Here is a 27,912-nt window from a genome sequence, read left to right as displayed (position 1 = left end):
TTGTGTAGCCAGGAGGAAGATTATGCACTTCTGGAGCAAGAAAGAAGTGAGATTAATATCTGATAGGCATCCAGCAGGGTTGTCCCACTGCACTGCCAGTATAGCTTCTTCCCTCTTTTTGTGTGGTGTCCTGTTGCTGTGGATGCACAAGGTTACAGGGAAATCCTAGCCAAGGCTTCAGCCCAGTGGAATGGGATTGGTACATAGAAATTGCTGAGCTAAAGGAGGATTGAGCTATTTCAGGCCTTCCAGTGGTTATGTGTCACATAGAGGATGCTTATCTGCTTATCTGGTGGAACTGGGAAACTCCACACCATTTAGGAATAATAGACATCCAGGTAGGAGAGGCACCACAGAAATCCCCAGGGAAACAGAAATAGCTGGGAGGCCATCAGCTATTTTTATCCACTTTGTAACTGTTCCTAGAGACCTGAACCTACATTCCTATTACTTCTGCTAAGCTATCAATGCAGAATCAGCCCCCAAATAAATTTGATTAGAAATCTATTAAAGAACATTTGGCTAGAAAAATCATTAGCTATCTGTTCCACTCAGAGGAGAAGGGTAGTGTGGCTGGGGCCTTGGCTTAAACTGAGTAACAGACTTGCTTGTCCAAAGAAGTAAATACAGATATCTGAGAGTGTACCAATAGCAGGGCTCAAGAACCAAGTTGGGTCTTGATTATTTTTAATAAATTGGGATAAGCCCCAGCAGATAAATTAAATGTTTTCTGCACTCTAAAATGTCACAGAAGAGGTAACTTGGAGTTCTGCTGGCTGATTCTCTGAACTCCAGGTTGTGCTCCAGGAGTCTGTGTTTCTCTACTGAGCATGGCAGACTGTCTGCAGCAGCTATTTTACTCGTACAGTGTATAACTGTAAAACATGTCAGTATGTGATGAAATAGTGTTAACCAATAATTAAAAAGGATATCCCTGACAACAGGACTTGGGTAGTTTATTTAAACTAGAAAGCCATTAAAGTAATGCCTATATATAGCTATGCTTACAAAGAAAAATTCATCTGTACAATGAGATTAGGATTTATAACATTTTAGAACTCTGCTGTTAAGAGATGATAGAATAAACAACTAAGAAGCATCTACAGCTGGCTTGTTTGCAGCAGCCTGAAACTTTTTGAGTTTTACGTCAAATGGAAGCTGCAGAAGGTCAGCCCCTCCATTGCTGATCTCTCCACATGAATGAAGGCAGTAACAGAGCACCACTCTTGCTTCTCAGGTTTGAATTGTTCTCTCAAAGCAACCTGATGTCTCTGTGAGCTAGAAAGAGACCTGGTCCTGTCCACAGTCATGGACATACAGCATTCACAGACAGTGCATGAATAGTAATTCTAAATGCTACAAAAAATAAATAAATGAGAGTAGGCTTAAACTGAGGAGGGGGCAGGAAGGGGCTTCAGTGCAGTTTGTTCTGACTGTGAGATCCTGTGGCCTGTAGTGTTGAGCATTAGCAGTCATGACCTCTTCCTTTTTAGGAAAACAAGGGTCATTAGACTGGAGAAAAGTGATACCTTCTAAATTTATGGCCCTATCTCAATAAAGGGATGAGTACCAGGTAATTTTGGGGAAGGAGCAAGAACCTCAAAGTATGTAACATACAATTCATAGGAAAATCAGAAATATGCTTAATTCTTTGGCAGTGAGCCACAGGTTTTTATCAGCTCTGCCATATATTTAATAATAATCCTAACTAATATAACTAAGTTATTCTTATTAACCATATAAATATGCAGTCTTCCCCCTTTATTTAAAACCTTAATCTCTTGATCCCTGTAATATCTTCTGGTGATAAGATTTGCAGACTGATCATACACAGATTTAACTGTCTGCTCCATAATGTGAGAGCAGGATCCAAATACTGTCTTGTCTGGACAGAGGTGGGTTCAAACTTGCCAAATTTTCTGCTTATATTACAGCCCATCTGATTTTTGCTTCCTGTGTGCCTAGAGTTTTCCAACCACATGGAAGAAACTGCATTAAATAGCTCCTACTTTCTGTAGGGGTTTGTGAGATCATTTTACGAACCAGTTGCCTCATCTATGACTTGCTGCAGAGAATGACTTTTCAGAGCAAATCCAGGCTGGTTTAAAGAACACAGAGAGGAGGCTGTTCCTTGCTATTTATTTTGAGAATGGGATAGTAAGAGAATCTAATTAAATCTCCCAGACACTGTCTTGAGAAAAATCCTGCAAGCTGGAGCATTTCAATGGTTTTGTTTCTTTGCTTTTGTTGGAGGCTTCATAGACTGATGTGACTGGCCATGGGTACAGCAATAAGAAACACGAGGTGAGCACTGTACTCTGCTTTGGGCCAGGCAGGTTGGAGAGATGTGGACCTTTGTGTGTGTCCTCTAACCCAGTGTGTCACCACAGAGAGGTTAGCACCTGCAGTGTTTCCATTCCCCCAGCTGACAGAGCAGGGCAGACAATGTGCATCTGCTTCAGAACATTACTTTAAGTGTCTAAATTGCTTTGAGACCAGTGCATGAAATGAGCACATTATCACTGCTCTTCCTCCAGGAGCATGCAGTGCTGCTACCATCATCAGTAAAGCAGGTCTAGGGAAAATGTCTGCTCAGTTAACTCATAGGAACAACTACAGGTGGACATGGCCTACATCTAGCAGCATTATTTTTAAGCCGTAAAAATGGAGTAAAAGTGTGCAACAGATTAATCACTGCCAGTAGTCTGCAGCATATGGTCTTCCACAGAAATTCTTTTTGCATGCTATCTTCTCAGCTGGGAAGATTTTACAGAAATTGAAATTTGTTATTCTGTAATTCAGCTCTGTGCAAATAAAGGGAAATCTGCAAATTAGGATTTTATATTTTTGCTGGGCAGGGCTTTAGTTAGGAATACATTGTAGTACCTAGGCAGGAAAGGGTCCAGCAACGTAGCTGGTCTTAGCTGTTTTGGGTCAGAAGCTATGCTCAGACCTTTCACAAAGCAGAGAATGGTGGCAGTGGAGGGGGAGCAGGTAGGTATTCTCTTGTGTGAAATTTGAGTACAGAACTGCATTCTAGGTTAGATGGCAAATCAATCATATTCTGAAAACAACACTCTGTTGGGAGATGACCTAACACTTTTTTTTAACAGCATTCGTTCTAGAATTTTTAGTACTTTGCAGTCAAATATATAGTGGTCCTAAAATTATGTGGGATTGAATAACTGTACTCTACAGAAAGAGGAATTACTTAACCCAGTCATGAAATGCAGACATCTCTAGGGCAGGAAGGAACTGACAGGGCTCCCAGCACCATGCAGCAATGATAAGAGAGGGCAGAGAGGATGGCAAGCCCTTTGTCTTGTTGAAGGAAGCAATGATACCATTATTCTCAACACAGCAGGTGGGACAGTGCTTCTCAAGGTCCTGTTTGATAGACTGATGCACAGTCACCATGACTGATCTGCTTCTGAAATAAAAAGAGTTGACTCAGCTATGAATCTAAGCTCTCATTTTTGGGTGCTGGGCATTGGCTATCTGATTCCTGCTGCCCCTGCTGCCCCTCAAGGCTGGCAGCATGTGCTCTGTGGCACTCAGTAGCCTCTTTCCAGACTGGGCAAATGCTCCTGGGCAGGCTCTGGAGTGGAGTCTGTGCCATTCAAAAGCAGGGATCACATATCATGTCCATGCAGTTGCCGTCTGTGGGTAGCACTGGCAGGTTTCCTGTTGGATCCTTTCTGTACAGCAAATGAAACAAGATAGTGTGTAATTCAGCTAAGCAAGCCCCTTCCTTTCCAGATGATAGGGGGTGTTTTTACACTGCTGAGTCTTGCAAATGAAGTCTTCTGGGGAATGATCAACCTTCCCAACATGGGAGCTTGCTGAATGATTGCTGCTTACAGGAGGGAGAAGTGGTGTCTGCAGCTGTAGGCTCAACTCAGTGGCAAATGATCTATTGGAGGGAAGAAAGCAAAGCAGCCTGGGTAACCCAGCTGAGGTTGCTATTTTTTAACAAGTTTCCTTTTCTGTTTATGGTACAACATAATAGATTTTCTTCCCTTGGAGCCCAGTGGGTGCCAGTCATTGCTCATATCCTCTCCTCTGAGGTGGCCCAGGGCCTGGGGCAGGCAGGCTGGTGCACATGGCTCATTGGGGCTCTTTGGGTGATCCTCGGGGCAGGTGGTGTTGCAGCCTCCTGCACTGCCTCTGGGAATTGCATACTAGTCTCTCACCTCCCTTTTCCTGTGTGTAATGTTGGAAAGTTCCTGCCCTATGTGGCCTCCTCCACCCCCACAGCTTAACTCCAGGAGATGCTCAGTTAGCCTGATTTCCACAGGTCTCTGGCTATAGGGAGAAAGAGAGACCATGGCTCTCTCTAACAACATGAAGGTTATTTTCTGAACAAAAAGGCAACTGCAGCCTTGTGCTGCCACCCCAGCACAGTGTGGGACAGCAGGACCCCCATGCCTTTGGGGACTGGCATGTGGAGGGAGTTGCCTATTGGTACCAGCAAGTGGTCAAGCAACTGACACTGGGAACTTGCTATTTCTTCTATTTCTCACTGGCCTGGCCTGAAAGAGAAACTCCTTCTACCATGGAAAATCCTGAGCACACAATCCTCTGGGAGGCAGGAAGTAACAGCCTGTTCAAGCACGAGATTGTCTGACCTGTCTGGTCTATTAAAGAGAAGTTCCTGCTGTTTTCCTGCTGGCACTGGTTTGAATTACAGTGTAGACAGACCTGCTGTCCTTCACTGGTGAAGTTGGTGTCTGGGTAATGTTTTCAAAGCTGCAGCATTACCGGGAAAATAGGTCAGAAGTATCATCATGGAAAGAGGGGAAAATTTCTCCTCCACTCTAAGCAGAGCACAGAAAGAGGCACTTGTAGCTATGACAAAATTGACCTGATGGCTAACATCCTACCCCAGGACTGTGCAGGGCTATGGTTAGAGAAATAACCAGCAAATTGGGCTTGCTCTCCTGGACTGCTGGCTCCCTACAGCTGTGCACTGCTTGAGGCAACAAACCTCAGCTCAAGTTAGAGCTAAGGAAGGTGCATTCCTGCTGCAACACAGGTATTTTTAATGTAATAATATTTAAAAAAATCCTTTGTCTCTGTCTTGTGTCCCTATAGGAAGAGTGCCAGAATTATGTCCGAGTGCTGATTGTTTATGGCAAGAAGGTTTTCACCTGTGGTACCAATGCCTTTTCACCAGTGTGTTCCAGTCGACAGGTCTGTTCTGCCTCTTCTGCAGTGATGGAGAGGGGTGGATACGTGCTCTAGGGAAGGACAGTCATTTGGCAGGCTATCATGGCTGCACAAAATATGTTCTAAATGTAGCTGACTGAAATTATGTTGGTTTTTGTCTTTGGGCTGCTTTGGGGCAATGACTGTGTCTACAGTTGGGGAACAAAAAGTTCATGTTATGGGTGAGTTTGGTCTGGACAAAGTGCTGCTCATGTAAACCTTGGGTATGGCACTGAAAATGGGAAATATAGACAAGCTTAGCTCTGAGTACCTCCTGAGCTAAACACTTTAAAGTTTCTTTAAAATAAATGGCAAAACTTCCTTTGGGTTCAAGGGAGGCAGGAGCAGGTCCAGAAAAAGTTAGTATGTTTTTTTAAGGCCAGTATATATTCAGGAGGTGTCTATAGAAGATTAAAAACCTGCACTTGCACGAGGAGCACCTGATTACACCAAGGGGGTTTGGGCTTTATTGACTGGGAATGACCCTTTGTACAAAGCAATAGGATCAGCGAGGCTCAGACACAACTTCTTACATTGGCAAATGTTGGCTGTAAAGATCAATTTTCAGTCATCTCTAAGATTACATTCTCCTAGCTACCTGATTTTTAAAAATCGGGGATTTGCTCATAGGTACTCACTGGCAAAGCAAATTCTTTATACTATTAAGAAAGTCAGATGCTCTTTAAATTTTCTTCTCTCTCCTTTTAAATACAGGTAGGAAATCTCAGCAAAATCATTGACAGAATTAATGGAGTGGCTCGGTGCCCATACGACCCTCGGCATAACTCGACAGCTGTGATTACATCACGAGGAGAACTCTATGCTGCAACTGTGATTGATTTTTCTGGACGGGATCCTGCTATTTACCGCAGCCTTGGAAATGTTCCCCCACTTAGGACAGCACAATACAACTCCAAATGGCTCAATGGTAAAGTCATGTGGGTCACATCTGAGCAAGAGATGTATTAAAGTCAGCTTGACAGGCTTGTAAATCTTTCTCTCTCTTTTCATATTGAGATCCAGAGTTATGATGGGGAAGGGCTTCCGGAGCAATAATCAATGCAGCTTAGAAGACATTTAAAAAGAACCTGGAATTATTTCAGAAAAGTTGATTTAGAATATGGAAAGTGGGTCTTATAGGCTACTTAACATATATATGGGTCTCTATCTTGTGAGATGACCAAATACATCATTTTAACAAGAAAACCACTCAAAGATTTGAAGATCAAAATCAACTTAAAGCATCGTATTGTTGACCCAGTTCTGCAGAGTGATAGGCACTCTTTACTTCCCCTGACTCAGCTGAAGATGCCTGGTTTCAGTGCAAGATCACTCCAAAAATGAGAAATTTCACAGCATGTTATGTTCCATATGTGAGTCCATGCTGATGTGGATTTATAGTTATTAAAAGCAGCTCTTACCCCAGTGTGATAATACCCTGCATCAAGCAAGCTATAGAATTTCAACCAGCAATCCCTGCACTGAGTCCACACCTTCCAACTGGGGCAAAGCACTTCTAGTCTGAGCAGACTATAGTGATGGAGACCCCAGTATTCCCCCTATCATCTTTTACCCAGGTAAATTGACCAGATATTTGAAATATTTCTATTAGATTTCAGGACCTTTCAATTAAAGATAAGAACAGTGGGACTGTGCATTCTCTGGAGCTTAATAAGACTGAGCTAGGCTTCTGCAGGCATCTTGAAGTCAGTATGGAGACCTGGAGTGCAAGGGAAAGGATGTCATCAGGAAAGACTGTGAATTAGGAACAAGAAGCATCATAGCCCATATACACTCATTGGAAATATGTTCCTTTTGTCTGTGCATGAATGCAAGATTCAGAAGGAAGCCACATTGGAACTGGGGAGTTTAGGGAAGACAAACAGTAACTGAAGTTCTCATATGTGACTGGAAAAACTAATGTGACTCTTGGATTTATAACCTTGTGCAGCATTGGTGACATTGGAGTAATTTTGTCCTGTTCTGGCCACTTTTCAACAAGAAACAGAAAACCAGAAGGTGATTCAGAGAAGAGCCATTCAGTGATTTGAAACTTGGAAAGCCTGCCTCACAGTGAGAGCCTTAAGGAGCTCAATTTGTTTATCTTTCTGAAAAGGAGATAAAAGGTGTTTTGTTCATGATATGGAAGTACTTACATCAAGAGAAGATTTTGGAAAGGATAAAGTTCTTTAATCTAGCAGACAAGTCATGACAAGAACCTGCGATTGGAAGCTGAAACCAGATAATGTCAAATGGGAAAAGAAGTACAGGTTGCAGCTGGGTCAGTCTTTAGTGATTTGAACAAGTCCCTGAGGAAAGTGATGGATGTAAAGCCAGGTGACATTGTCCATTAATATCAGATCTCCTTCGAAAGATGTGGTCTAATTCTCCTGTTAGTTACTGCATCCGATGGTGGAATTACAGAGTGTAATTCTCTGGCTTGTGTTAGACAGAAGGTCAGATTTGGGATCACAATGGTCCCTTTAAGGTTCATGGTTAGTTTGAAGGAGAATTTTGATAGGAGATGATTTGCAATGCCCTCCCCTCTGTACCATCATCTGCCTCCGAAATTTGCCTTGCAGCAGAAGTGGGCTGCCTTTCTGTGTTCTCCTTTCACTCCTGGGCTGCAGCTTTAAAGGAATCCTGTCCTTCCCTTTATTCTTCTTCCTTTGAGCACTATTCAGAAATTAACATTGTGAAAACACCCTATTAAACCAACAGGTTTGGGGAAGGTTTGTTTGTTTGGTCAAATATTATTCATTGGCCAAACTTTTCCTTTTACCAAAGAAACTTTTAGGATAAAAGACTGTACACTTTAAAGCTTTATTATATCCCCAACTAAAATATTTATTATTAAACCTACTAAATTCAAAGTTCTTTTCAATTCTTGTGAAAATAATACCGAAAATTTTAGGAGAAAAAGCATTAAGGAGAGCACATTTCACTACTGTCTGTCTCTGGCATGGTTTTGTTTTATGGACATAAGATAATCTTTTGTGCCTAGAAACTGGAAAGGTTTGATGATAAAAGCCAGATGTGACAGTGCTGGGAGAGTAGCTTGAATGTTTCAGCACAGCTGTCTGGGGAATCGGGCGGATGCACGCAGCATATTTAACACATCATAAGGTCCACTTCAAAAGTGAATAGGTGAAGCAGCCCAATGGGGAGACTTTGTCTTGTAAAATGAGTATAGGTACAAAGAATAGTCATGCATATGCAAAATGTTGAACTCTGCTTTCACTGAAATCAGTAGCAGCTTTGCCAATAAAGTGGAGAAACAATGGGACCTTTCCAAGATTTGAAAAAAGGTACTAGAGCTATATCCTCATATATCATTATTCCCATCTACTGTTTTTATGTCCTCTGCTGACTCCAAACTCCCTGTGGTCCCAGCTTTGACAGGCTGCAAAAATGGAGCTGGCAGTGCAATGCATTGAGCAAGTCAGTGAGCATGGAATGATTTCTAACCTATATAAATCTCTTTAAATGTTTGTTTTTCAGAGCCTAACTTTATTGCTGCCTATGACATCGGCTTGTTCACCTACTTCTTCTTCCGTGAGAACGCGGTGGAACATGACTGTGGGAAAACAGTGTATTCCCGTGTGGCAAGGGTTTGTAAAAATGATATTGGAGGGAGGTTTTTGCTGGAGGACACATGGACAACTTTCATGAAGGCCAGACTGAACTGCTCCCGTGCTGGGGAAATCCCTTTCTATTACAATGAATTGCAAAGCACCTTCTACCTTCCTGAGCAAGATCTGATCTACGGTGTCTTCACTACTAATGTGTAAGTTGCACTGGCTTTACTGCCCTTCCTCTATTCCCAGCAGCCTGAGACTGACAAGGTATTGATTTCTTAGACAGTCTGAGCAATCATTTTTGAAAGATCATTTGGTAAACGTGAAAGAATAGATAGATCTGTGTTATCCATTATGACAACATAGTCTTAGGACAGTGTTTTTAATCCATGGTTCACAGATTCCTGGACTCCATAAAAGGTGACTGTGCAGTTTTAGGGTAACTTAATTTGATGCAAACCTGGGCATTGACAGACCTCAGATTTTTTGTAGGGACAGTCCAAATTGTGTAGTTTAGAGTGATGATCTAAAAATGACCCAACAGAAACACATTAATTTCCAGCCAGGCTAATTGCCTGGACAATCTAACACATTTGTGTGCACACTGGAGCTGACCCATGAGATGGACAGGTACACACACTTGGGAGAGAAGGGCTGGAAGGAGAAGAATGAGGCACATGGGATCACAACAGCCTAGACTGAAAACAACATCTATTGCAGTTGAACAGCACTGTAATAGCAAGGTCATGAGGGCCACAAGGCATTTAGCATTTCCAAGGCAGGATGGGGGGGACTTTACCTCTGGCAGACTGTTTGAGGTCCACAAATCAAAAGCAGTGATGGAACTCTCAGGGGAAGGTATGATTTCTGATACTTCATAATCACCTCTTCTTGGCTTGATATTGAAAAAACTTGTAATTGGAATGATTTAGTGTAGCTGTGAAAGCAGAAAGGAGAAGAGGAGTTAATTAAAAAATATATTAAAAAACTCATAATGTATATTTTTAAGTCAGGAAAGCTCAAATAACTTTTTCTCCGATGCCTAAGGCTAGGATGATAAGTTTCAAGCTATAACCAGTCTGCATGGTATTGAGTTTCAATAATACATGTTCTCCAGGGGGGTGTTAGCCTGACATGTAAACTAGAGAATGAAAATCTGAGTAGTTAGTCCATATGGCAAATGCTCAAAGTGCCTTCCTTGTGCTGGGCAGCCAACTTGTTTGGGGTTTTTGTGTGCAGTGCTGTCCAATATGAATAAGGGCCTGTTCCCAGGGAGCCCACAGAAAACCAAAGCAGTGAAGCCCTGCTGAAGTACAAACCCTCCTGTTTTAATGTGTCACCTCCTGGTGTGACAGGGCTTGAACTTCAGCCCTTGAAGTCACAAAGCATCAGCCCCAACTCCTTGAGCTAAAGCACTGTTGGGAGCCTCACTGTGAGTCAACAGAGCCTGAATGTTCTTCCCCCTCTGTAAATTCCAAGAAATAGGTAAGTGTTTGGCCACCCTCATCCTCTTCCATGTTTTTTTTCTGTTCCATTGCCAATGTCAGTCAAAGTGAGCCAGCAGAGAAGCAACTAGAAAAAATAAACATGATTGAGCACTGCACCTTGACTGTGGGCTAGGGGAAGAGCTGTCCTCAGATTGAAAGGCACATGAGTCATTCTTTAAAATCATTTAGAGGATATTTGCCAAACTTCCTGGGCATTAAAAGGAAATCTGGCTACTGCTTTGGGCACTTGAGCTGACCCCCTCCATTTTTTTTTTTTTTTTGCTGTTGGAGAGGACTTCTGTGCCCATAGTGATAATGTTTTATCTATCCATTTGCACCTTCATCCAGCCAAGAATGGAAGCTGGAAATGAGAAAACTATTAATAACTGTGTTTTATTTATCAAATTGGTGATGGTTTTGGACAATCAAAGGGGAGACATAGACTAGCTTTGGCTGGGACAGTTCTCTTCTGCTGTGTCCATCTCCCAAGTTTAACATGAGATGTGATGAGTGTTACCTGTCTCCTCAAGGGACACTTGAGCATTCTTTGTACATCAGGGATGTAGGATCTCTCTTTTATCTTTTCAATATAATATAATATGCAACATTTGTGTAATTGAAGAGATTAGTAATTGATAACAACTGAAGTTAGATCAAATAGCATTTTGGGTCTACAACACAGTGTTCTTTTAAAAGTTCAAAGAGAAAATGCCCCAATTTGTCATCCAACTAGAGAAATAATGGTAATTATTCTTTTAACTTTCACTGGGACTTATATCATGCTACATGAGCTCTGCATACCAAAGAGGGTTAATTTATGCACCAGTCTGAGATTCTTTGTGATAAAATGCCAATGCAACACAAAACTATGGTTTTGGTGGTTTTTGGTTTTTTGGGGGTTTTTTTGCTGATGTTTACAGGTATTTTTTACTTTGGAAGGTTCATGTTTATCAATTTAGGGTCATCTTATAAAAAAGGGGAATTAATGGTTGTGGCAACACCCACGTATAGATTTATTGCTTCATGTTATGTTATACCCAGCTGAATCAGTGGGAAAGAGAGCTTTTGGGGGAAGCTGCTGATGAAATATTTAAGATGTTTTTATTAAAATTTTCTGGGAGGTAATAGAGAAAATGTTAAAACCTCTTTGAACGTAACCCATTCTTTAAACCAGCTAGTTAGTCACAGGAGGTAGAAGGTGGGAATAAAGGAAGTTGCACTTCACACCAAAACACAGGGGCCAGCTGCACCAGTTAATGTCACTGGCTTGAGACGGGGATCAAACTTTTCATAAGGAGGCATGGGAAATATGCCAGGCCACAGATGGAAAAGAAAATGGTCCACAGATTTAATGGAAAACCTCTTTCCTTTCTCCTTTCCAGCCAAGAGAAAAGGTTAAACTATGAAGTCCTTAGCAGGTCCCTAAAAATATTCTTTTTTTTTCTCTTTCTTTTAAGTATTTTCATTAGACTAGTGGAATTTTATTCTTTCTTTTCCTTTTTCATTTTCTCCCTCATTGTCTTTTTTTTTTCTGTGTGCGCCTCAAGGCATTTACTTGTCATCCATCATTAGGTTTGTCTTAAAGGCTGCTGTCTGTGAGCATGCACTGCATCAGCAGTGTTCAGACAAAAGTGGAGAAAGGTTTGCCTGGCATTGCTTTGACATGTTCAAAGTGAGCTACTCCATCATTCTGGGGATGCAAGGGGCAGGGGGGAGCAGAGAATGGGAAGGCAAAGCAGGAAGTTCTTCCTAATGTTGTATTGCTAGGAAGAAATATGCTGTGAAAGAATCTGTTCTTCTGCTTTCCAGCCTGGAATGGTGAAGAAAGGCTTTTTTTGTGTGTGCAAGAGAGTGTAATTATTGGTTTAGTTAAAAAAAAAAGCAAAAAAGTGTTCTTTTCAGGGAATTCAAATTGCCTTAATTAGCAAAAAGATTCATACAGAAGGGCTTGGGTTATTTAAAAGGCACCGTGATGAATCAGTCTCTCATGCTGGCCCTATTTTTAGTTTTATTTTGATATCTTTTTCTCTAAACCGTGTAGTTTTTCTTAAAAAAAAAAAAAAAAAGAAAAAAAGGGAGGGGGAGGAGGGAAGAACTGGGAGCAGGTTTGAATTTCAGGTCATCACTTATCAAATGTCCCTGTGAGTCAGTTTTGTTAAGGTCACCATCTAGGAAGTGCCCTCCAACCCTCTTGAGGCAGGAGGCGATGAGCTGGCTCAGGTCCCTGCAGAAGTGAGTCCTCCTGGCCTGAAATGGAGCAGCAAAGGCCAAGTGATCTGTGTGCAGTGTGACTGGGCAGCCCAGCATCACTAAAACACACTCCTTTCCAAAGAGTCCTTCCCACAGCAGCACTTCCCTCATCATGCTGTGCCTTCCCTGGCTGAGTGTGCTTCAACAGTCTGCCCCAGACAGATCCTGTTCCCACCTGGGAACACACAGAAGTGAACTGTGGTCATTTGAAAACAGAGGTTTTCATGAATTAGCCAGACCTTTTTGCATGCTGAGCTGCTGTCAGAACCAGCTGGTTTGTCACTGTCACCTTTTCCCTTCCACTGCATATATATAAATATAATATTAGGTGATATATTTTATAGCTGAAGATTTCAGGAGCCTGTAGAAACAGAATTTCACCTTGAGAAATCACAACAGATTAAAAATTAGCTTGTTTGTAGATGGGTTGTTAAAAAAATAAAAGTAAAACCAGACACAAATAATCCATGCAAATTAAACTGTATTCACCTTTCTTGTCAGAACTGCTTCCATGGCCCTTTCATCTCTGACATTTTAAAACCAAACTTTAAATTCATTCTCAAAATTGTCACGCAAGTCATCTGCATTTTACAGTTTATTTATTTATTTATTTATTTATACTCCCTATGAGATTGGTATCACTGTACATCTACCTAGCAATTTACATGTATTTTATTTGAGTGGAGTTTGATGTCTGTTATGATGAAAATGTCAATGTTCTAATGATTAAATTGATTTTTTTTCCCCTCCCCTTTTCCAGAAACAGCATAGCTGCCTCAGCAGTGTGTGCCTTCAATCTGAGTGCCATTACTCAGGCATTTAATGGCCCCTTCCGCTACCAAGAAAACCCAAGATCAGCCTGGCTGCCAACATTGAACCCCATCCCAAATTTCCAGGTACTGCTGTTGCCCTTCAGTTTGCTGCAGTCCCTCTGATGTTCTGTCCCTTCAGGGGGTTGATTTGTGTAGGGCTCATTTTTCCAGGTAGACCCACAGTACAGATAAATTGTATTTCTCCACATTTATGAGTGTTTTAGTCTGTGGAACTCCTTGCCACAGAATTCATGGCAAAAATTGAATGGTTTAAGGAATAATAAAAATGTTCTGGGTTTTTTTATAATAATGAATGATTTAAATCTCTGTTGCACTTATCACTGACATGTGCTCTGAGGATGTGATTCTCACAAGAGGACATCAGGCATGTCCCTACTAGAACTGGGGAGGACTGAAAGCTGAAGCTGGACAAAGTCAAACTAGAATGGAGACAATCTATATTTTTTAAACAAGAAAGGTAATTAACCACTGTGACTCTGCAAGGAAGTGATGAATTTTCCATCACTTGATAGGGCCCCTAAGGCTACCAGTGCTTCAGTGGAAGATGAATGACTTTCTAACACATGGTAGCTCAGCCAGAAGCCATGGACATGTTGCCACAGTAACTGGTGGAAGGGGACACATGAGGATTGTCACAGGATTGTTCCTTCTCCTTTTAAAAATCTTTGAGTTTATGAATGAGCAACTTTCCAGGATTATCAGTTAAAGTAATTTTGAAAATTATAAAACAGCTTCAGTTGCTTTATCACCAGATCCAGTCAGTGTAGGGCAGAGTATGTGTATGACAGCCCTGACCACCCTGAGTCTTCTGGAGCATGAGCCCATTTTACAGCTCAGCTCCTTCCCAGAAGGGGAATCCTGGGGAGGATGCACTTTTCTTCATGTCCTTGCTTCCCCATGGCAAATCCTTTCAGCCTGATTTTCTGAATCTGGCTCTCCTTTATTATGGCAAATATGCTGAGGCTGCCTGCAAGTGCCATCTGCCTTCAAACTGATGATGTCAAGGACCTTCCAAAAAGAACTCTAGAGTTGCCTGAAATCACAGCAAGAGCAGATGGGAGACAGGTCTCTGCTGCAGGCAGGGACAGCCTTGTCTTCCTGCTGAGGAACCTGATTTCTTCTCCTGAATTCCCTCTTGGCACCTGACTGAGGGCTCCTGCCTGTATGAGGTGGGACAGGCTTGGCCTCTTGATCACCCTCTCAGCTTGGTGCATTCAAAACCAAGAAACAAAGCCCTGCTGAAGGTCCAGCCATGCCCAAACATAGCTAGGTTTTTGTTGTTCTTGGTTTGGTTTTTTTTTTTTAATTTAAAGGGCATATTATGGCAAACTGAGAATCAAGGAATTTCTGTCCCTTGCTTGGCTAACCCAGAAGGAATAGTAAAGGACTTTGGAAGGCATTTCCATGTAGAGAAAAGTATCAGATAAAATGTGGAGTATAAAGATTGCAGCAGCAAGATGAAAGAAAAGGGTCAGAGGAAAATAAGGAAAGGAAAAAAGAGGTATGTGGTAGACAAAAGGAAGATTGCAAGAAGAGATTAAGATGTTTTTCAAGTATAGAAGGAACAAGAGGTCAGTGAGGAGCCTTAAGGAGATGACAAGGGTAATTTAGTGACAGAAGAGGCAGATATTGCAAAAACATTAAATTAATTTTTGTGCCTCAGTGTTCACAAAGAAAGATGAGGGAAGCATGCCAGAACTTTTTTTCTTGCAGAGAGGAAGGAGAAATACTGAAGGATGCAGAAGACCAGGACAGTATAGATAATCAGGAAATTAGAACAAAACAACATTAAACCAAATCAGAGGGATGCTGCGTCAGCACATGAGCTGCCAATAGACCAAAAGAATCATCTGTGACTTGCTGAGAACAGAAAACAAAACCAACAATGACATTCCTGCTACTGGGACTCCTTTTAGGTGATGCTCTAGAAGGAAAAGTGAATGGGGAGAAAAGTATCCAAAGGAAGACAGTGGTGAGAACAAGGAGCATAGGATACAACAAAAGAGAGAGATCTAAGTACTCTTTAGAATCTGGGATGAGTCAAGAACTAAAAAAAGACCATTGCAATAGAAAAAAGTATTAAAACCCACCTGAGGACACATAAAAAACCCACAGATGTTTCCTTAATCTGGCTATTCAGGAAGATGCTTAAATTGATTTAAAAGTGACCATGTTCATAGGTTGTGAGAACCAACATAACTTCACACAACCGCTAGACTATTGTAAAGCTTAGTACACCAGCCACTGGAATCCATATTTACTGTGTGAATGTGTGTTTAATCCCTGACAACTCATTTCAGCACACAGTGGGAGAAGGGCTGCGTGGTGCACCCAGGAAAGGCAGCAATACCTCCAAGGGTTGCTGTGATGTGTATGGAGAGTATGCACATGGGGAATTTGTACACTGCAGCTCAACTGCTGTAAATCAGCATCCTCATTAGCAGTGTTCTGACTTTTCTTCAAGGAAAGCCCAAACACCTGGATCCAAAATGAGGAAAAATAAATGTGTAGGATTTTATTTCTAGTGAAATTGCTCAGGTGTGAGTTTCATTTAGTGAGTAGTGAAGTTGTTCATCGACTGAGTATGGGACTTGGCAGGATTTGGTTGTACCACTGTCTCCCATGGTCTTGGGAAGATAAATAGCCAGTCACCCTGCTGCCTTTTGGAGTGATAAATTTTTTGCCCTCCAGGCATGATATTGTAGGGAAGAGTGAGATCCAGCCCCAAGAATTGACATGGACCAAAAGAGTAGCACTAGCTTTTGAAAATATTGAGTTATAGAGATTAATCTAAGATGGCAACTCAGGCCTTAAAATGCATTATCTGCTGGTTTAAAAGACACAAGATGTGCTGTTTTAATTCCCAGTTCTTGCTGTACAAGGGAATTGAGTCCTGTTTCAGTGCCTCCCTTGGTGCTGGAGGATGGGTAGTCATGGCTTGATCTGGTATTTGCTGTTAGGAGAAAAGGGGTGGGGGGAGCTTGTTGTGAACCTGCCTTGCTTCAGATGCAGCTGGGGGAGCCTGTCCAGAGGGGAGCACATCAAAGAAAAGCAATGTGGCAAGTTTAGCTCTTTGCAAAACCAGTCCATTTTTAGGTTTTTTAAACTCCAGGTTTTGTTCATTGTACAGACTGAGATGCTAGGTAGTGTCTGAAATATTTTAAGGATTTATCACCACAAAAACTTTCTCTCCACTGCCACCTTAAAATGTTTCTACCGCTAGTTTTAATTCTTTCTTTTTCTCCATGGTTTGTTGAAGGCTTTTGCCCTTCTGTTGTGCTGGTTGAGGGTATCACAAGGGAATGAAACTCCACATTGCTGGTCAGTGGACCTAGGAGAAAGGTTTTCATAGAGTGGGCTAAAGGCCAAATCTGGGCTAAGGAGCTATGATCAGGCTACATGCCTGATCCTGTGACCCTCACACAGACCCACCTCCCCAGGAAATCAACAGGACATGAGTTTCCATGCTGGGCTGGGTAGATGATGCACTTTCTGAAATGCAGTTTTCTGGTTTAGTGTGGGACACTGAATGATGACAGCCCTAACGAGAACCTGACGGAGAGAGTTCTGCAGGATGCTCAGCGCCTGTTCCTGATGAACGACGTGGTGCAGCCAGTGACCGTGGATCCCTACGTGACTCAGGACAGCATTCGCTTTTCCAAACTGGTGGTTGATATTGTTCAGGGGAAGGATACCCTCTACCATGTCATGTATATTGGAACAGGTAAGAGTGTGAGGGCTTCGAACAGTTCCTCCTGCTTGCTTGTAGACCTAGCAGCCCTGGGAGTCCAATTGGGAAGTCCTTACACAGTTGTCATTCAATATGATTTTGGTACAAAACTGCATGGAAGTTGTTTGCCTGAGTAAATTAAAAGCAGGATGGAGGACTTGAGGCAGAGTCCCAAGTGATCAGACTGTAAATCTCCATTGTGTTTAAAAAGAACAATAATATTTTCTCCCTCTAATAAAAACACATTTCAACTAATCAGGCTAATAAATAACAGTGGGGAAGAGCAGAGATGGCTGGAATGCTCATGTGATTTCATGCATGTCAGTTGCCTCTTAGTGCTATGACAGACCCGTCTCTAAATAAGCAGTAATAATGCATAACCTCCAGGCTTGCCCAGGGATTTAATTGTGTCTTTCTTTGCACTTTCATGGTCCCACTGGTGTATATACAGGGGACTGTAGCATGGTCCCCTCCCAGTGCTTTTGGGAATGGGCATTCACTGAAGTTTAAGGCAGATAGGGAAGCTGAGTGCTTTTTTTGTGGGAGTATAGCAAGCCAGTGGTAGAATTAAGTGTATGATTTAGGCTCTTGATTTTGACTTCCATCCACTAATTAGCAGAACCTGTTGCCTCTTCTGAAAAGCACAGGTATCTTGGATAAGTGAAAATGCTGAAGAAGGACAAAGTGTTATAAATTGTTGTCTTAGCCCATAGTAATACTAATGATAGAGGTTAAATTAAATAGTTTGATTAATCAGAGCATATGGCCAGCTTAATGGGTATAATGTTGTTATCCTCTGCAGCAGAAGCTTTGACTTTAAAATAAGATGGATAGTTTCCATAAGTGTTCATTTAATCCCACATCTGAATGCAGAGTCATTGCCTTATTCTCATGTTTAGGAGAATGGATCTTCAGGACTGTGTTATAATTTTTTTTAACTTTTACCACCACTTATTTCAAAAGTAATTGTCTTGGTTTATTATTTATATGTTCTAGCAACACTCCCAGTATGGGAACTCCTTGAACATTGATTATGATGAGAGGATTGTACTTAAATGGAAATTCAACATGATTCTGCCAATATGATATCTTGATATTTAAAGTGAGGGGTACAAGCTACAAAGCCTTACAGAAAGTTGGAATACTTCCTGCCTCATATCATTAGTGTAGAAAGGTCCAATGCCATAACCTTAACTACTTACTCTTGTTTGCTTTATGGCCCTGGTTAGTGGTGGCTGAAGAGTAAGATCTGCTGAAAATGTTTAAACCTGTGAAATGCTTCAGTAGAGGCAGCCCTGAGCACAAACTCAGTCCTGAGACTAACTGAGCCCAAACTTTTGTCTTGTTCCACATGTAAGTGAAAGGGAAACTTCACATGGTGGCCAACCCCAACATTATAAATTGCTGAGCTTTGGCACCAGTGCAGAAGTTACTGGAACAGAAAGATTAAGTTTCATGAACCATCCGGCTGACAGTCCTCTTGGGAGTATCAGTGAAAAGTGGTGTGCATTAATCTCCCACAGCTTAGCAGATCTTTAAATTGTTTATCTAAGAGCACTGTGAGCACAAACATGTATGTTTCTGTGTATGCGCTCCTCATGCCATAACATCCCCTTGTCAAGCTGGCTTCTTCCAGGGAGAGGATCAATTAGGTCTGTGACCCATGCAGTCATTATGGAGGCCTCAGAGCTTTCCAGCAGGGCTGCTGCATCTGTTGTCATTTGTCATGACATCAAATCACACTAATCTGCTCCATAAACCACTAGAAATACAGACTAAAGGCACCAGAAATGATTCTTGCCATTCTGGGTCACCTTGCTCTGTAACTCTCTGGTAACGGGACCAGACTCCCCTGCCTCAGTGCTCCAACTGGGAAAAACTGCCAGGTGCTCACTGTCCAGATGGTTCCCATCCTTCTGAATTCCCATTTAAGTGCATTCTCAGGTGGTTTCTGCTGAGGATTGTAATGATATAGCTGGAGCTCTCTACCATGGGCAGCAGGTGACCCAGAACTACATTAAACCAGCTCTGTAAAGGTGACACTAATATTTCCCTCTTTAGGCAGGTATGCAATGAAGCCACTGCCTCTAAGATTTACTTGTGCCTTGTTTCTTGTTCTATTAGAGTATGGCACCATCCTGAAGGCCCTTTCTACCACCAACAGGAGTCTGAGGAGTTGTTATTTAGAGGAAATGCAGATCCTCCCTGATGGACAACAGGAAGCAATCAAGAGTCTCCAAATCCTACACAGCGACAGGTCGCTCTTTGTGGGTCTAAATAATGGAGTGCTAAAAATTCCTTTGGAGAGATGCTCCATGTACAGAACAGAAGGGTAAGTAAATTTACAGCTCTAATATATCCCTGCTGGAGTGCATCTCCTGACAGATACATGCATAACAGGAGCAATGAGGATAAGCAATATAAGCTTTTTTTTTTTTTTTTTGGTAAATGTTAATTAGTCCTCTTCAGAAATTAATCATATGTTTACCAAGTAAGGGTTTACAATATTTACTTCTGCTTTTGTGGGGTTTTTTCAACATCATATTATAGTGTTGCTTTTATTAAGTCCATGTGTTTTCCTGGTGGTTCTTATTGGCAGTATGGCTGAGGGTTTTTGAATTTGGGTTGCAGCCAGCCTTTCCTTGCTTATCGGAGTGATCACCTCTCAAACATAGGATTAGGCAGGGCTGGGCTCTGTGGCAACTTGTTATTGCTTTTGGAAATCAATAGTTCATCTCAACTATGTGTGACACCTCTTACACCTGGATAGATTCTGTGCCTTGATTCTACCTTATAAAGGGAGTAGGAAAAATGACTTTTTCTAATTGTCTGCCTTGGCTCCAGAGCAATCTTCTACACAGGACTATAGAAGGTTTTTGCATCCAAATGGTGCCTCTCCATTTAAGCAGGTGAAAATGTGATAGCAGCTGTTTGAGACAGATGCTGAAATAGTCTCACTGGGTGCTGTGGGCATTTACTTGTTTACATCTCTTTAAAATACTTTTCCTTCTCCTCTCATACTTTTGCCTTGCTTCTCTCTGTGAGAGTTTTGTGTGAAACTGATGTCCTCTGTGCTAGACAAGAGGAAGGATTTTGTTAGCAACATTTAAACAGATTCCTTCTTCCATGGCCTACTGCAAGATGTCCCTGTTCTCCTGCCAAAAAAACTGATATAGAAAATGTCACCTTAACTTTATTTTCAACAAGTAGAGTTTATCTATCAGCTTGTCTAAATCCATGCATGTCTAAAACAGACGGACACAAAAGTGTTTAGTAAGAGAAAACCACAGCTGGAAAATGCCATCCTTTCCTTAGCCCTTAAAAGCAGAGATTTTAAAAGGTAGAACATAACAGCTGTCCTTTTCAGGCTGTCCTGTAGTCTCAGTCTGAGAATATTTATGTGTGTATACATATATATGATCCAGTTTCAAGAGAAATGAGTTCTTCCTTTCCTTTCCCCTTCCTAATCTTGAGTTCAGCTTTCCAGTAATTTATAGATGCTGTCCTATTTTCAGCCTGCCCAAGTACTTTGTATGACACTTCCATTAAAATTCAAATGTTGGATGTTTGCTGAATTGCCTTAAAATGGGGCAAGCTAGAAAAAAGAAGTGACTGGAGAGCAGACAGGTGGGTTATCTCACAGGACCACCATATTTAGGTCCTGGAGGCTGCAGAGCAGCCTTGTATAAGCTTATCCCAGCAAAAGAAAAACCTGTCCTCACAGAGGTTCCCTTGCCTGCTGGTGACCAAAAGCAGCCTCAGTTTTATGCACTGTATGGCACTGAAGCCTGGCTGAAATTACTGGGAAGTTTGTGTACCACTGCTGGTTTTTTTCTAAAACAAACTTCCTGGAGGCAATTTTGAGTGAAATGAGAAAACGGCCCAGTTCTTCAGGGTTGGGAGATTCAAATTTTGCCTCCATTGACTAGTTTCATGCTAGAAATCATCATCTGGGCAATAGCAAGGTACATTAGATAGGTCCTGATGGCATGGTGGGGTGTGATGTGGGAGGCCAGAATTTGCTGAATTTGAGTGCTGACAATTTAGTGTTCTTGTGTACCTTGCAAACCATCCTTGTGAGTGAGTCTTGTGCATTTGGAAAAAGGAAAGAAAAAAAAATGCAGGAAAGCCAAGAAATTCCATCATTTATTTATTTGTTTGAGAGAATGTTTATGATATTATTGTTACATTTTAGACTTAGAGTTTCCCTTTTTTATTTTTTTTTATCTAGGAAATTTTCAAGTGCAAATTTTTCAGCTGCAGGTGTTGGAACCCTTCCCCCCCTTAGCATCCTGGCTATGTAGGTGATAAGTCAATTTGACCTCCTTTGTATTTCTTTCAATCCTGAACAATATCAAGAAGGATATTTTAATTTCCTCCAGTGCATTCCACCTGGCACTTCTCCTGGGCTGTGATTTATTGCTTATTGTTGTGTCTATATTTAATACCCGCCAATATTCAGCCACTATGGGTAGAAGGGCTCCCGCCCCTACAATACTCCCTGCTTACTTTTTTGTTGTGCTGTGACTTCGTGACTGGCCTCCTTGAAAAGCTCTGGTTTCAGCAGCTTTTATAATGTAATTGTTGTGGTGGGGCGGCTCGGGAAGCTTGGAGGTGATGGAGAGAATTTGTGCCTCCCAGGCAGGAATACCGCGTTGTTTGTTGTAGGCTCTGCCTTCTCTTATCAGGAAACTTTTCAGCCTTTTAGACCCTGGGGGCTGATGTGGGTTTATGATTGCTGATACAGAGCTGTTGCCTTCAACCTGCCTTCCTCTTCCTCCTCCTCCTCCTCCCTGGAACAGGCAATCGTATCGAGAGAAAATTGACCCTAGCATTGATCACGACCAGCGATCTTTGCTGCTCTGCAGCTTTAAAACCTCGGGGCTTGCTACTGAGGCTCAGAATTGGGGCAGAGGGAAAAACAGCAGCAAACAGCAAACAGGAAGATGGAAAGGGATAAGAATTTCTGCCATCTCCTTTACTGTTTGTTTATTGACACGGCACCAATTTAATCTCTTAAATGGTGACCAGTAAGTCAGCCCCGTGTCTTGATGTAGTGGGTGTCTGAGCAGTGTTTTGTGTGTGCCCACTGACCTGTCTCAGTCTGTCTTTTCAGAACAGCCACTCTTAGCAACAGGGACACAGGAAGACATCTGTAATGTCAGCTGCCCAAATTTACAGGCTGGACTTGGCTGCAGGGTGTGCGTGTGTGTTTCTGGTGTTTGTCTTTCCTGCTCTCCTGAGTGCTGCCGTTCCCCACTCACTGGAGACTCTTAGGAAGATGTCCAACATGAGCAAAACCTACAAGCCCTTTGAATATGCAGAATGTTTTGAAGGTTGCTTTGCTGGGTGGTAGTTTGGCTGTGCTTGCTGCTGAATTTTGCATGGCTTTGAAATCTTTGTAACTTCCCTGCAATTTTCAAATGAGCTTCAATTTTTTTACTTCAAGTTGCCCCCAAGCTTTGGTGAGGAATATTTGAAGAACCAGTACTGCAACCAATACTGACACCACTGTATCTTTAGAATGCGCCTGAACAAAATCCCAAATCTGAATTTCAGAGCTGAGGACTTCAGATCTGCAGCATTATTTTCAGGTGGGATGTATCTGTAAGGCATAGTTTAGTAATTTTTTTCAAAGGCTGAGGTGCAGTTATGCATTTTTAGAATTGCAATCAGACAGATAGGAAAATGAAGCTGGTTGTTACAAGGAATAGTTTATGATCTCTTTCTGTTGACTCTTTGCAGCATCAGAACCATGGGCCTCTGAGCACATGGAAACCCTGAGGTGGGCCAAGGATTTTGATTACACATTTAAATGAGGAAAAGAAAATGTTTGGAAATAAGACCAGACAGCCTCTTGAATACCCACTCCTTCTCCTCTCCCTGTCCTGAGCAGTTTATTTTAATGCACTTTATTTTGATGTTCATTTCTTCCTCTTTCTCCTTCCATAATTTTTTTCTGCATAAAACTTGCAGTTATCATGAAGCAGGTTGCAGTTTTGGACGTACAGCATAGTTCTGGGGATAGTTTGGCTTGCCTGTGCTCTCCCTGCCATGCTGTGGGCATCTCCCAGGTTGTGGCAGTGCCACCTCAGGTTACCTTCATGCAGTGTGGATCCTCCTGCTTCCAGAGCCAGGTCCTCTTGCATGCAGCTATGACATGCTCTTACCTGAACCCTCGCCTGCTTTTTGACTGGATTGTAGGAATTTGCTCTTGAGTGATGGTGAGTTTTTGCCCTCTTATTTGGCCTAAATTCTTCTGAACATCCCCTCCAGCCATGGTACTTAATGCAAAGCTGGCAGAAATGACTCAGCTGACGAGGACTCTTATTTGCTGACTTGATATCAGTGAGAGAAGCACAGCTCACCTCTAAATAGCTCTAGGCCAGTGATCACACAAACTAAGTACATATAGGTGAGTAACTCCTGAAATGGCTCCAGGGAGTTTTTGGAAGAAAAGGGTCAGCAGCTACACTAAAGAAGCAGAGAGTTTTCTGCCCTCTTTGTCTCTCTCCAAAGTGTTACTGTAGCTCCAAGCACAATCACTGTACCACCTCCACCTTTGAGGGCTTTGAGATATCACATGGAGGATTGCTTTGGAGTTTAATGGTACATTCTTCTTTTTTTTTTTAAGCCTTATATGAGGTAAAATCCTCTGTAACAAAGGAGTGAAGCACTTAAATGTAGGATTCTAAAACCTGAATTACAGGATTACCATATTTCAGGACTAAAGCTATTGGGGAATTTAGTTTGGAGAAATAACATAGTCTGGGAAGAGGTAAAAAAATTTTCCTGGAAATCCTCTAACTTCTTCGTCAGAATGATGATAGTTCCTTGAAAGACAAGCAATAAACTATTGTTGGGTAAAAAGAAAAATGTTTAAAAAGGTAGGGGAGGGAACAACAGGGACACTTGCTCAGTGGAGCCCAGCATCCAGCAGATCGCTGAGGCGACACTGATGGCCAGATTGTTCATCAAAGATCTTGAAAATCCAACACTTTTTCTTAGCTGAGGCTGTTGAAAATCTGGCCCAGATTTTGTTTTGAAGATCTTCTGCCTGAGAGTTTAAAAAAATATTCAGCACATTGAGTATCCGTTTAAAAATAGAGGCAAAAGGAAAGGTAACAGACTACAAAAATGTTGTGATAAAGCTTAATCATTAATTTCCATCTGTTCTGGCTGATATGGCCTCTCCACAATTAAGGGAATTAGCTAATTATTGTATCACCAATAATGCTGAAAAGCTTTGGAAGACTTCATAGGCAGAAAGGAGAGTGCTCAGCCCAATGTTTTGTCATCCACAGTATCCAATAATACATCAGAATAAATCACTAAACATCTGGTTTGACATTCTGGTTGCATTTAAGAAAATAGCGAGACTCCCACTGACAGAGAATGAAGACATCAAACAGAACCATGATCACTAAAGCTCTTGGAAAGAATGAAGTTTGTAGATGAAATGGATCTGTGTTCTTTAAATAGAAGTACAAAATTATACCATTTTCTCTATCCTGACAACACATTTGCATCTGCTGTAGCAGGCAATTACTCCCATTTTCTTTAATGTAGCTGTTTATATATGTAAAGTTAAGTGCATCCATACTATTTGCAGGATATGGACGTCTAAGGTTTGAAGGGATGGTAAGGTCTAAGGAATGTGGCTTTCAGAATAGCAGTCAAAGAGCTTCACTTGAATGGTCTGGGAAAGGAATGTGTCTGAAATTGGAAATAAAAAGCAGACAAGGATAAGCAGTGAGGTAGTGAGCTGGGGCATGTTTCCTGTAAGATGCCAGAGAGATTGGTTTTCAGTTTCATCTTATTTGACATTATCTTTAATGGCATGGAAGAAAGAAAATAGCATACTTTGTAGATGGCATTTAAGTATGAAGGAATCACAAATTATAGTGAGGAGAGAAATGCAGTGCAGGGCCAGCAGGGAAAGCAGCAAGAGGCTGAGTTTGAGGAATAAGCCTGTGCTCAGATTTCTGGTGTATGTGCTGCTGAAAAAGAGACAGGATACAAAATAGGAAGGGGCTAATTCATCTGCTCCCAACCAGATGAATTATTACAGTTTTTCTCATTTTTACTAAATGCTCAAACCAATTACATGTATTATATTAATTTTAAGCAGCCTGTGCACTTTTAGGCTCCCACTTTTAGTTCTGAAGTCTGGAAATGACCCTGAGTGAACAGAAGCGGAATTTAGCAGTAGCTGGAGTCCAGAGTAATACAATTGCTGAAACAGACAAAGGTCATTTCAGAAGAAGCCAAACAAAATCAGCTGATTTCAGGACTCACTTCCTTTTGTCTCCTTCCTATGATTGGGTTGCCAAGTCGTTTCGGGTTTGCCAGGAGGGAGGATACAGGTTGAACATGCCAGGGCTTTTGTTTGCTCCCTATTTTTAAAGCATCCTGCCAACAGGACTTAGGAACAGTTTAGTGTATGGATCCTTTTACCTCTAGGAGGTTGGCTGTAGGCCAGCTCAGATCAATGCTGTCTAAAAGTCATTACCATCTGATGCCTGCTAGGTGGGCTGTGTGAAATTACTTTCAACACAGTGGCAACTGACAGGAAAGCATGTCGTTTTCTTGGAATATGTTATGTTAGGATGACATCAATGCTATTGTTATACAAACAAGATTAATAACTAAAGCTACCAGCAAGCCCTAGGGCAGATATCCATTGCATCTGTCAATTCTTGCCATTTGCTACTATTTTGTCATAAGATTTGTATTCTAGGCAATGGTCAGATTCAGTAACGTGGCTCCTGATGAAAGATCTGCAGTCTTACTGCTGCTGTGGCTGGTTTTCTTCTTGTATCAAGCTTCAGGCAGAATTTGCAGGGCAAAACACAAATGAGTCCAATATTAATACTGAGTTAATGTACTGCTACAGATGCATCATTAACTTTTTATCAGGAGATGTGCTGTTTTACCTGTTTGGGGAAGAGGAAGTATCTGGAGTCAGAGCAAATTTGGTTTTGCTGGCTTCAGTTTAAAACTGAAGTACATATAAATACATAAAATATGTATGGGTTATCAAAAAATGTAATATTGTACAGTCTGATATCTTCTATCAAAATAGCAAGTATTGTAGAACTATTGGAACACTCCAGTCTGCAAGAGGTAAAGCTGGATTTCAAGAATATCCGTTTACTTAAGTGATGTTCTCTTGTTAAAAAGAGGAATGAACATTGTTTGATGGTGTTATTATAATTACATGGGAAGAAGCACTGGAGAATATGTAGCAGAACCATTTTGCCCCTTATACAGTGTTTAAATATCCCTGCATTAGAAGGCAGATGTGTTTGATCCTCAGGCTGTAATGGATGGTCTAATATTTATTTGACTTTTCCAAGATACATTAATCTACAAAGGCTCTATCCAGTTTAATCTGCATCTTGTTGAGCAGAAAATAATTACCCAGATCTTAACAAAATCCTACTTTCACAAAGGAGCTGCTTGAATATGGATTATTTTGTGCAGACTAGGTGACAACTGTAGGCTATTTTCAGGTTTCTTTATCATCGTTCACACTGCTTTCTAAGTTTTCTGTCTTTGCATTTTTCTTTCCCATCCTATGTTCCCATTTTAGTGTAACTTGTCTTCTTAAACCATCAGCGTCGTGCAGAGGCTACATAAAGCACCTGTCTGCCTCTCATGCAGTGGATTTGCTCTTGCCTAAGCCACCCTTTGCCCGTCTCCACCCACACCACCAAACTCCAGCAGTTTGCTCACAGAGATCTCAGATCTGCAGCCACAGAGCAGAAGCACAGGAGCAGAGCACGTCTTGATGTGACAGCTGCCTCCAGACACTGACTGACACAGGGCAGAGACAGCGAGTAACACTTGAGTGCACTGATCTGCCCAAGCTGCCTTTCCAAAAGGATGCCTGGTCCCCTCTGCCTCTTCCCATATGGCAGCCCTGGGGAGCATGTTTTCTTAAGGCTCAAAAGCCTGCTGAGGCTTGGAAATGGTGGTACTCTGCAACCCCGACAAGCATGCCCTGCATTCAGGAATTCCTTCTGGCTATTCCTTTCATTAGGACTTCAATAGTATCTGAGTTTTCTTGTGGATGAATGATCCTGTCACTGGTAGTCAGAGACCCTCTGTACTTTTGTTTTTATTAGAGGTCAGTTTTGTTTGGCACAGTGACAAGAGTTTCTAAAAGTGTTCATGAAGGAACACTCTTTTTTTTTTTTTTACTGATCTGTTTTACTAATGTAAACATAAATCCAGATTTAATCAGAGATGGCATTAATCTTCATGTTTGAATAAATGGAATGTTGTTTTATTTCACAGCTTTAAAAATAAAAATAAATTCCTATCCAATAAACAAGTCACTGTTGCTAGAAGATGATGGAATGGGATGTCAGAAAGTAAGAAATGGAATAGTTGTGTAGCTTGTGCAGGGCCATAATCTATAAACCTCAATCGATTAAAGTGATATTGAAAATGGTAGGCCAGAAGGTGAACTCTAGCAAGAGTTTCCCTGATGTGGAAAAGAAAATGAGATGAAACTGCCTGAAAATCCTCTGTCTGTGCACTGCTTTTTTTTAATAAGTAACATGTGTTTGACTCATAAATGGACTTCAGTTTTGGAGGTTGCTTTACACCATGGCTTTAATTTATTCATTCAAAACAAATCATGTGCAGAGGAGCAATCACTGATACTAAGCATGTGTGGGTGATAAATGACACATACCCATTTCAGCTTCTCTGCCTCTGCATCCAATATCGCATGCCAAAATACCAAACCTTGTCTGTCCAGATTAACATCAACTGCACCCCTCACAGTGGTGGTACCTGTGAGCTGCAGTATGCTC

General features: G+C 41.6%; 1 protein-coding gene across 6 annotated transcripts in view; it reads left to right on the top strand.

Annotated features, from left to right (window-relative positions):
- SEMA5B (semaphorin 5B) overlaps positions 1–27,912 on the top strand; it is a 264,183-nt gene that overhangs the window by 192,192 nt on the left and 44,079 nt on the right. For all 6 annotated transcript variants that reach the window (XM_071435281.1, XM_071435279.1, XM_071435280.1 and 3 more), the window contains 6 exons: positions 5,095–5,193; positions 5,923–6,136; positions 8,710–8,995; positions 13,284–13,419; positions 16,873–17,080; positions 19,211–19,418. In XM_071435281.1, coding sequence (XP_071291382.1) covers positions 5,095–5,193; positions 5,923–6,136; positions 8,710–8,995; positions 13,284–13,419; positions 16,873–17,080; positions 19,211–19,418 — 1,151 coding nt within the window. The remainder of the gene's footprint in view (positions 1–5,094; positions 5,194–5,922; positions 6,137–8,709; positions 8,996–13,283; positions 13,420–16,872; positions 17,081–19,210; positions 19,419–27,912) is intronic.

Source organism: Agelaius tricolor, unplaced genomic scaffold, assembly GCF_023055355.1.
Source record: "Agelaius tricolor isolate 1412-34295 unplaced genomic scaffold, bAgeTri1.0.p SCAF_10, whole genome shotgun sequence".
NCBI classification, from domain to species: domain Eukaryota; kingdom Metazoa; phylum Chordata; class Aves; order Passeriformes; family Icteridae; genus Agelaius; species Agelaius tricolor.
This window is presented reverse-complemented; position numbering and strand designations above follow the sequence as displayed.